Genomic DNA, 11,441 nt, shown 5'->3' on the forward strand with positions numbered 1-11,441 from the left:
CATCAAGCTACTGACCCCCTTGAAGATGTCTCCCGCAGTCGGAGACGAAACGTTGGGAATTGACACAGAATTCATCAACCGACCATGGCATAACAGCCCGGATAATTATAATGTACATGATATTTCCGCCCGTGAAAGTCTACATTTTAGTACTTGTTTCACTGTCGCTCTACTTGGGAGTGGAACGGGAAAGGTAATTACTAGCAGTTTCCTAAATACCGGGAGTGATTATGAGCTATAGATTCGCCAGGCCTTGTTTGTATTGCTCCTGATCTCCATATTTAAAACCTTCATTGTTTTGTAACACTGTACTGCGACTAGAAATTACAGAAATAGTGTCTTCACCCCTTTCTGTCGACTTCTTGTGGGAAATACAGGTGTTTGATATTGTATTGTTGAAGACACGTGGCTATCACCTGTGGCTAGGGAAGGATGTCATGCAGCTGTGATTGACATGTAATTGGCGATATTTACCCGCTGCTGCTGAGCACAGATCACCTATGCCTAATACATGAATTTACGGTGCTGTGTAAGGGCAAATGGCTGTTCAGTGATGCCTTGTTTCAGAAACATTCACAATGGCAGCCGCCAGGGAGGTGCAAGAGGCTGCTGCTACGGATGCTGGGGAAGGGACCACGGTGACTCTGGTGGCCGGGGACACGCGGCTGGTGGCGGACAGGGCCGTCCTGGCAGACAGGAGCCCCGTGTTCGCCGCCATGCTCTGCCAGGACACGCCGGAGGCCAACAGCAGTGTCGTCACCGTCCCCGACGTCGAGGGCCCGGTGCTGCACCAGCTGCTGGCCTACATGAACTCCCTCCATGCTCCCGAGATGCCCCGCATGGCCCCACAACTCCTGGCAGCTGCAGACAGGTACGGCGTGTGGGGGCTGAAGGTCCAGTGTGAGGAGCAGCTGGCCAGTCAGCTGTCAGCAGAGAACGCGGCGCGCACGGCGGTGCTGGCAGTGAGGTACTCCTGTCCCAGCCTCGCTGAGGTCGCTGTCGCCTTCATAAAAGCCAACTCGCTGGTGTTTGCCACAGCGGGTTGGGCCGATGCGGTCCTCAACCACCCTGATGAGGTGGTCAAAGTGAGTCAGTTGCTCGGTGGGCCACTAACAGAAACCAGGTAAGTGTGAGACAAGATGATCACCTGCATTTACCATTGTTAAGTGTGAAACTCTGTCCAGATATCTGTGTGTGTGTGTCTGTGTGTGTGTGTGTGTGTGTGTGTGTGTGTGTGTGTGTGTGTTCAAGGCTATAATGTTTGCCACTGAGTTTGTATAGATGTCTCTGTCCTGTAAAATACAGCTTCATTGATGCCTGCAACAGCCATTTGCTGGTACCTCAGAATACTTTTGTTGCCCGGCAGATTCAAAGAGAATTGTTAAGGCTTTCGTCGCCACTTGTTGACAAACTGCCTACTGGCTTCTATCTCGGGTCATTTGGCCGATGTTCGTCTGATGATTTTACTGACGTTTCGCCAGCACGAGTGGCTGACATTGTCAAAGCTTCGCCCTTCACTGCCAGTGGTGAACTGGAGCCCACCTCGCTGCCGCAGACGGGATGACTGGATGATCAATCATTACCAGGATGAAAGAACATAAGAGACAGTGCAGGTTGGGCCAGCTTGAGAAATCAGCCGCTTATTCAGAGAAGCTGTAGAAATAGAAAAACACGTGAATGGCTCCAACAAGAAAGCGGAAAGCCTTAAGGTAAACGGATCCTGGATTCCTGTAATGCAGCGAACGACCGTCGCAGGTAGCAAGAGTACAACTGCACCGGAAATGACCGCGGAAAAGCCCTCAGACATTGGGGCAACAGGTACATATGGTCTGTGGCTGTGAGCTCGGCTCCAATTCATCACCGGCAATGGAGGGTGAAGCTTTGACAATGCCAGCCACTCATGCTGCAGATGTCATGAAACAGCCCAAGTTTTCATAGCTTCAAACATTTTGACCTTTACACAGTCCCTCCTTATTTGTTGTCACTGTTAAATTGCATGTGTACAAAACGTTGCCCTATAGCTTTCTGCATCAGGTATCTCAACAAAGGTACAAACCCTTTGTATACAGCATCAGTCATTCTGCTGTGGGCACAAAGATGCGTTGCTCAGCACATAAGCCGAAGCAGTGATGTGTCTAGTTTGGGGCCAAGACGAGCTGTGCCTCAGGCCTCATTCTGTGCACTGTGCAGGTCACTAAAATCCTGTTTGCGTAAAGTAGAGTTTAAAGCGGTTTAGTGTGTCTTCTTCAACTGCTACTTGCAGTAAAATACCTAGCAATAGTGTCACGCTGCGTAAACACAAGAAAAGATGAGGACTAAGTGTGTCACTCATAACCAACACCTGGTACAAAGTATCGTACTGCAGCAAAGATCATGTTGAGCAACAATATATTAACAGTTTTCGATTGATGATGCAGCTAATATAGACCTGAGGAAATCAGTTCGTGTAAAGTAGATGGTCAGAGCAATTGCTATTCCCAACTCGGTGTTTACAATCTGAAAATAATTTTCTCAGCGCAATCTTTTATTGTCTTTAGACGGTATAGGAAAACTTTTTAACTACATTTAAGGCTCAGCAGATGAAACAGTTCCTCATTAATGGCTTGTATAGAAGATTCGCAGAAAAGGTGAAGTGAGCGTCTGTGCACCCACGTGAGGTTGATCATTATGCATGCAACCTGTGACCAGCTCAAAGGATAAGAACCCAGGCCTAACGGCAGCTCTGGCTGCTCCCATACAGTGTGGAGTCTCCCCATATTGTTTCTCTTTGTTCAGCCATCATGCACAGCACATGTAACACTGGCTCCCACAGAAGGGGTGTAGTGGTCAACATGCTTTGCTTGCATCCTTGATGAAAAGGCGTCATATTTGTTTGCCTGTCTTTCAAGTTTTCTGTATCTTCACAAAACTGTCCAGTAAATACCACAGGATTTCCTTCAGTTAGGGTGCTGCTGACGGCCTTCTCCACCCTACCCATTGCTGCTTCTGTACCTTCTCCGATAACCAGAACATTGAAGAGTCACTGATATTTAACTTCCATTTGTTCCACACCACTTACTTATATATTCCCCTGAATTTCTGATAGCTAATAAAATTTTTGGCTACACTTAAATATTTATGCAATACTTTGTGATATTTACTTACTAGAAATTTTCTCTTTTGGTTAAATTGGCTGCACTTCCTAGATCATTGATAATTAACTTCAAGCCCCTATTGTTAATTATTCAGCCTGATTCTCTCTTTTTTGGTTAGCATGACATGAAAATTCATGTTTGAAACACGAAATATATTAAAATTGCTCTACATTTTCTTTAAAGAAGCTGTTTTCGAAACACATCACCCATGAATATACTATCTAATCGCATTAATGTGACAACCTGTCAAAGGCCTGAATAAGCTCCTTTGGCAGCACAACGTATGTGGGAAGAGAGTCAATGAGTTTCTGGAAGGTACAGACAGGCCAGCTGCACTAGTCTTCTCAGTTTAGAATCCATGGCATGAACAGCACACTCGAGGTAGTCCCAAAGATCCTCAATTGGAGTGGTGAGGGGGAAAGGGGGGAGTTATAGGAAGGCTGGGAAATATGAAAAAGAAAATATGATGCCTGGATCTAGATTTAACGTGACCAGTGAATTGAAATGGAAAGAAGGATGGCCTGTTAGAGGAATGTGATAATATCAACAGGATGAGGAAGTTGAGGGAAAGGTCAACGCTGAATAGCAACCCAGGAGTAATTTTGAAGAGTTCAGTGATTTATTTGTGTCATAATTAGCAAAACAATAGCAACAATAATTCAGTTTTGGAAGCCATTGTCACTCCCAGAAAATCAAGTGACAGGAAGAGAGTATACAACAATAGTGAATAGGTATCTCTGTATGTAAAAAGAGAGAAATCTAATAATCATTGGTTTGCTGTAATAGGGGAAGGTAAAAAGACATAGTTAATAGACAATATAAGATTATTGGAAAGAACGAGAGAGGAGAAAGTTTCCTAGAATTCTGAATTAAATATCTACTGGTAACAATAAACATGATCCTAAAGAGTAAAATCAGAAGAAAGTGGAAAAGGCCTCTTCTGCCTCAGCTCCTCAAGATATAGAGCACCTTGGTCGCACCGCTGCAGTTTTGCATAACAGCATGTCCCAGCATTGACACACATATAGAGCAGAAACTCTACCCATTATAGATTACTTTTCTGGCTGTTCCAAGAAATTTAGTGCTGATAGCACCACCTACGTTTATGTGAGATGTGGGGGTGGGGGGAGGAACTGAGTTTCTTCACATGAGAGTAGCAATACTGCTCCCTGTAGTACCATGGCTGTTATTCCCTGATGTCTTCACATACTATTACCCTGTCCCTTCTTCTTGTCACAGTTTCCCACATATGAGTACCCTCACCTGTTTTTTGGAGAACTTCCACAGTTCCTTTCTTATCAGTTCACATCCTTCTATAGCCTCCCATTCTGAATGTGGTATTCTCTTTTCTTGCTTTTCTCACAGCCCACGATTCATTTTCATTCACTACTCAGCTCCAGATGTACATTCTCAGATACTTCTTCTACAGATTAAGGCCTGTGTTTGGTATTTCTAGTCTTGTTTTCTAGGGAATGTCGTATTACCCTGCTGGAGCAACTTTCATTGTCCCTCATGTCTATGTTTGTTGCTAGTGTGGTCCTTAATTTTCATAACTTTGTTATCAATGTTGTTTATACTACTACCCAATACATTCATCTTTCTTTTGATTGTAAATCCTAATGCTGTATTCATTAAACTGTTCATTCCATTCAACCGCTCTGGTAATTCTTTCTCTCTTTTGCTAATGATAACAATACCATCAGCCAATCCTATCATGAAATCCTTTCATTCTGAATTTTAATTCTATTCCTGAATCTCTTCAGTTGCAGCAGAGATACCTCGATTTTCGTTTTAAACGATTAGAGTGAACCATTTCTAGCATATTTTGAATTAGTTCCTCTTTCTTCCATTCCTATTTTTCCCTGTCGATTATTGTATATAACTATATATTACCTGCATTTCCCCTATTTATTAAACTATTTTTCAAGATTTTCTACGAGTTGCACCATTTTACAATGCCAAAGCTTCCTAAAGATAGACTAATCCAATGAACATTCCTTTATTTTTGGTAAATATTGCTTCCATTACCAAGTGCAAGTGCCTCTCTGAGGCCTTTATCTTTCCTAAATCCAAACTTATCAGACTATAATAGCTCTTAAATTTTCCTTACCATTCTACTGTATGATGTTCTCGTCATAAATTTGGATGCATTAGTTGTCAAGCTGATTGTGTGGAAGTCTTCACTTATTGGCCTTTGCCTGCTTCTATAGTATCTGCATGACATTTTTTTTCTGAAGGTGTGCTTGTATGTCCCTTGTCATAGGTTGTGCAACCAACTTGAACAGTCATATGGGTGTCACTTTCACCAAACGTTATAGAAATTCCAAAGTAATATTATCCAACCAGATTGTCTTGTTTGTGTGCAAGTATTCCAAAGCTTTTCTTAAGTTCTAATACTGAGTCCCCTATGTTTTGTTATTTGATGACCATTTTTTCTTGCCATGTCATCTGATAGTTCCTTTCATTCATAGAGGTCTTCACTATGTTTCCATCCTTGCTCTTCTCTGCTTTTAACAACGGAATTCCTTTCTAACTCTTGATCTTGAATGCTCACACTTTTCCAGCAACCATTTTGCTTTGTCTTTACAGAACTTCCTTTTTCATTGGTTTCTTAGCGACCTGTAATGCTGTAGGGAAGAGTTCCAGAAATGACATACTATTTTAATGTTTTGTTTTTATTCAATAAATTTAATTATTTTTTATTATGTAAACACTTCAAAATCCAGGACATACACAAAAATGATTAGAAATCATTAAACATGAAACTACAATATTAAGAAAAAATTAAGACAAAAAACTATGCCCATGTGTCATTTTATAATTACAATAGGGACAAAATGATAGTGCACAATTTTCAGAAAAAGTAAACACCCTAAGCCAAAACCTCTTGAGGGTTTAATACATATCCATGCATATGTTTCTAAGGTCTGAAGAGATTTCTCACAAAATTCATAACTGTAGTTGGGATATCAGCATACTGTAAGCCCATACCTTACATCTAGTATATTTAATGCACGATTCCCCTGGTCTTGAATGGGAGAAGATAGTGCAGTACATACAAACACAGTCATCTTCATCTGCACTGAGATCTGAGTTATAGGCTTCCACCCTGCTTAACTATATTCTTTTGCAAGCTTGTCGAAATATCTGTCAATCCTCAGTTAATTTTCACTGGTGCACTTTCTCTTCTAGAAGCTTGTTGTTGGTACAGCTGCTCAGAAAGCCAGAAGAAACCAGAGTTATTTTACGTTTCTTTAATGAGCATTGTACTGCAGCACAAACTGTAAATACTTCATCAAATGGTGCCTTGAGTCATCTAGAGCTATCTTTTACAAGTGTGAAAGCTGTTTGTGGAAGTATTCCTCTTCAGATGGTGAAATATTCTGTAAAACATGTGAACATGTAGGAAAATTGGGATATTCGTTTTTGCGCCTAGGTGGATGTGAATTTTGGTCACCATGTACAGGCAAAGATTGTTTTCGCCCAAGCTGCCGGCTGAGCCCATTGCATACAGGTAGCATGAAGCACTGTGTGTCCCATGAGCCAGAGAGGCGGCCGCCGTTTATGCCTTCTTCTCACTCTCCTTTGGCAACAGGATGGCTTGGATGTTGGTCTGGACAAAAGCCTCTGTGGTGATGTGAGAGGGCAGCTTGTTGCGCATCTTATTGTTGCAGATTGCAGGTCCAAGTGGTGCAGGGTTACGTATGTCTTATTGTTGCAGGCTACGATTTCATCCAGTTCAAGCACTCAGCTGCTAGGTACTCAATGACGGCGGCGAGGTAGAATGGTGCCCAGGCACCCACAGGCTCTGCATAGGTAGCCTTGCACAAAAGAGGGTGGATTCTGCTGACTAGGAACTGAAGCCCAGCCCTGCTTCAGTGGTACTTTCACTTTCCCTTGACTTAGCCTCCCTCTTTGCATGTGGATATTTCAGCTAGCTAAGTGATGCAGGCGAACGAGAGGGCAGCAACAGTGTGACCTGGAGTGAGTCAAGCAACCTTAGGAAATCCACTCTTAGTATTAACCACACGTGCTTCTATACCTTATGCAGTGGCAAAGAGCTAACGCATTTGGCACTGGGTGACGTTGGGTGTGTTTCTAGGAGGTTTGAAACTTTCTTTATAATGGGTCTTCATGGGCCCAAAAATGCAAACGTGTATTGGCTGAAGTTGGCAATTACAGTGGGATAGTAGGCAAAATAGAGACGCTCCATTTTCATTGGCACATTTCAGCACTTGAACATGTTTGAGATTCCAGCAATCGTCATCAGTGGTAAACACTTTATTCTCTTTGCTTACCTGAATGAAACTAGAAAAATTTCTCCAGCCATTCATCCACTTTCTGGCCCTATTTCTAGAGTTCTTATAGGTACTGCCTCAGTTAATTGCTCTTTCGGTTTTTTCTGGGGTAGAGTAAAGCTGGAGGTATAAAGTTAGCATCAGAATTCATGCACACTAATGTTGTAATGTTCAACCTCCTTTCAACAATTGTAAGTGCCCCCACTTGTTTCTCCAGTCATTGCAAAAATTTTTTGACTCATGTCCACACATGAAAGTACAGATAAATTCATACTGGTGAAATTCCTTCTTTATTGAGGACATTCATATACCATGTAAAATCTGTTAACCTGAACTCTATTAAATACCATTGCATGAGCCAAAGTAGCAGCTTCCAGCTCCCTTAAAGATAAATAAGGATTGTGTGTCATAAATCCTTTCAGTCATTCCCGCCAGCAATTTTCCTCTCCTTATTAAATTTTTGAGAGATACTATTTTGTTCTGCGGCTTAGTAAGCTAGTTTCTTTGGGACACTATATCCTGCATAAACCCTTCGTCAAATGTAGACTGAAACCTCTGACCTTTCGTTTGTGGCATGACTTCTGAAAGTCACCTGTGATACACCAAATTGTCTGGCTGCTCTCAATCAGCCAATTTAATTCTTGTTTACTATATTGATGGCCCTTTCCATGGCTTATTTATCCCATGATGGGCATGTAGTCTTTCGGACAAACATTTTAACAAACTGCAAAAATTTGATAGGAATTGGGATCCAAGCTCTTTTGTGGTATTAGTAATGCTATTGCAATGTATTTGTAAATATTTTAAATGGTTTTATTACGTCAGTTGATCAGGCAAAAATGAGTTGTTTTGCCCTTACTCATGACATGTCATTTTATGGTGTACATGTAGACATAGATGAAGCGACTTAGTTGCTCTTTACCATAGCCTCGGATTCGAAACAACAGGGTCTATTCATACACAGTCCCACGATGCTTTAACTTGATTTTGGTATCTCTGTGCACTATGTGTTCTAAAATGAAGTAGCAACATTGCTACTATGTAGTAAATGTCACTGTTGGTCTCTGTAAACCAGTGGACACCACAGAGGTAGGCAGTGGAGCACAAGCACCGCCACCACCACCACCACAACCACAACCATTGGTGGACCTAGTAAAGCACTATGGGGGTCAACACGATTTGCAAGCTGTTAAATATTGTAAACTTGTTCATGATTCGTATTGTCTACCTCATTATTCAATAGGACAGGTTATGGAATGTTACATAAATTTTCAAAAAACTTATTCATCTAGAGTACATGATGTATGTAAGAGTTCATTAATTTTTCATTCCATTTCATGGATTTATTTTAATTTGGAACAGTCGTATTACCATTTTAGTGCGCATCTGATATTTTAACAGAATGGATCTGGACATATGGAAGATGAATATTATGTTGATAAGTTGTAATAAATGTCTTGGCAGAATATGAAAAGTACATATCATTTATTTGCTTTGTTTGTCCAGAAGTTGCCACATTTTAGTTACCAGCACATGCCACACACATTATGCAATATGTATTCTTTTCTAGGATGACTGTAGAACTTGTCAGATACAAGTGACACTTTGTCTGTGTGTCTGTGTTTCCCTGTTTTTTTTTTTTTTTTTCAAATATGTTCATGTAGAAGACTGTACACTGTTACAGGCTTCAGTTGTACACACACACACACACACACACACACACACACACACACACACACAATGGAGAAGTAGTAGACTACATGCCATTGTTACATATAAAATGTTTCAATGAATTTCTTTTATGTGAAACAGAAGCTGGCAAGATTTGCTGGTAAGGTCACCAAATTTACCAATAAGAGGTTTGAAGGATTTTGCTTTAATGTCAGGAAAGTCTTTAACATGCAAATGTAAATTGTTTTGTGTATAATCTTTGACTGTTTCACAGAGAACTAGTATTAGCTGCCTGAAGCATCTATTTTAGTGGATATAATGACTGCTAAGAAACAGTACCCTGAGTTGAAAGAAAGTGAGTTACAGGAATCAGCGTGTCGGAATTCGACAGGTTACATAAAGAAACTTTTAATGGATGGTGGTTGAAGACAGAACCACTATACCTTAATATACGAGTTTCGTATCATTGAAGGGGAATATAGTAGGGTCGTTGTTGGACATATGTATACATTTTTGGTTGTATGTTTTCTTTATTAAGTGTGTGTTTTCAGGAGAATTTTTATGTTTTGTGCAGGAGCCTTCCTGGAAAGGAGAGTAGCCGAGGACTGATCCAGGCAGCTAAGGAGGGGGCGGTGGAGCAGCTCAGGATGCTTCTCGCGAGAGGGGCGAAAGTGGGGGTGAGGGACGAGGACATGTGGACTGCTCTGCACTGGGCAGCTGAGAGGGGACACCTGGAAGCAGTAACGTGTCTGATGGAAGGTGGAGCAGAGGTGGATGTCGGGGACAGCAGGCAGAACACGCCACTGCACTGGGCTGCATACCGCGGTCACGTGGCTGTGACACGGCGATTGCTGGAGTCCTCTGCTGACCCCGATGCCAGGGATAAGTATGGGTGGACGCCGCTGCACTGTGCAGCAAGATGCGGCCACACAAAGGTGGCGGCCGTGCTGCTCGATGCAGGGGCTGACACTGAGGCCAGGGACGCACACGGGCACGAACCCTGGCTCATCGCCAGGCAGAACGGCAAGCAGCAGCTCGTGGAGATGCTATCGTGAAGCATTCAGTTCAACAAACATCTCTGCAATAATGCTGAAATGACTCTCTGCATCTGTCTGTGATATTGTTCTAAATAAAGAATGCAAAAGTGAATACTACAGTCCATCATTCGTACTCACCTTTAAGTAGGACTCAAATACAGTGGTCTCTTTATCTTAAACTTCGTATTCTGGGGTGTGCGAGGCAATTGGGGTTAAGCAGCCATTCATGCAAGGTGCCTGCCACACAGACTTGACACACAAATGATTAGACAAGCAATTCTATACAGCACAATCATACAACTGTTATAATGATAATTGTTCATGGTCCTATGTCATAATGCAGCTGAAGCATCATCGTCAATAGAATAAAAATCAGTTAAATTCTTATAAAAGAAAAGGACACAGCCAACTTTCCAGATTAAAAGATAAGAATATGTTTCTCTGATATAAGACGGTATCTATTTCTGCATCTGCCGCAATAATGGAATAGTTCATATATTTTATTAGTGTGTCATACTGGTAGCATAAATCGCATTACCTTATGTGCTGGTCATCTGTAATTGTAAAAGCAGTTCTTATTTAACTACAGAGAAGCAAAGCACAATCTCAGATCTCATGATCTTCATCTGGTTGTAATGCTGCTAACATGAGACATGCTACGATCTGACAGACAGTGTTGAATACCCCCACGTATGGGATGCCTTGGCAAATCTCACTACTTTACACATTTCCCTTCTTTCAAAGTTCTGTGCATTCCCCTATCCAGGTATCGTCAGATGAGCGCTTGTAGCAACTCTGGACAGACAGGTGCCATTGCTGACAGCACCCTCACTGCCCCAGTTGGCAGTCTTTGTAACTACAGATTGCAGGAATTCTACAGCCGATACCAGAATGTGACTTACTTCTGTAGACAAATAGGTCACGAAAAGGAGCACTTCACAATAGATACATATGCCACCCCAATCCAAAAGAAGGAAGAAAATTGTACTTGTTACATTTTATGGAATAGCTATGCAGATAGATAGAACTTGCCAGTTTGCAGAAATGAGGAAACAATATGGTTGGCAGTCTCGTTTGTCAAGGGGGACTTTCAGACGACTACCAGACGGCAGCTACAGCTTACTTTACAAGTTCTGATATCATGACAGTATAATACACACATCAAAAAATGTTTTGCATCACCCCAGTTTCCAGAACTCCTGAAGATAGACGTTGATTGTGGATATTGTATCACAGACACAGTCCCTTTGACGGTTCAGAGATGTCACTAAACCTACTCAAAGATGCAAAACAATCACGCA

General features: G+C 41.9%; 1 protein-coding gene across 1 annotated transcript; it reads left to right on the forward strand.

The window, feature by feature from the left end:
* Positions 1 to 567: 567 nt before the first annotated feature.
* On the forward strand, positions 568 to 10,254 carry LOC124587673 (serine/threonine-protein phosphatase 6 regulatory ankyrin repeat subunit C-like; the record flags this gene model as incomplete). Its single annotated transcript, XM_047131439.1, is given in 2 exon segments — positions 568 to 1,123; positions 9,678 to 10,254. Coding segments are annotated over 2 exon segments (1,037 nt in total), but the record flags the coding sequence as incomplete, so codon positions are not given.
* Between the last annotated feature and the right edge of the window lie 1,187 nt (positions 10,255 to 11,441).

Source organism: Schistocerca americana, unplaced genomic scaffold (assembly GCF_021461395.2).
Source record: "Schistocerca americana isolate TAMUIC-IGC-003095 unplaced genomic scaffold, iqSchAmer2.1 HiC_scaffold_612, whole genome shotgun sequence".
Classification (NCBI taxonomy): domain Eukaryota; kingdom Metazoa; phylum Arthropoda; class Insecta; order Orthoptera; family Acrididae; genus Schistocerca; species Schistocerca americana.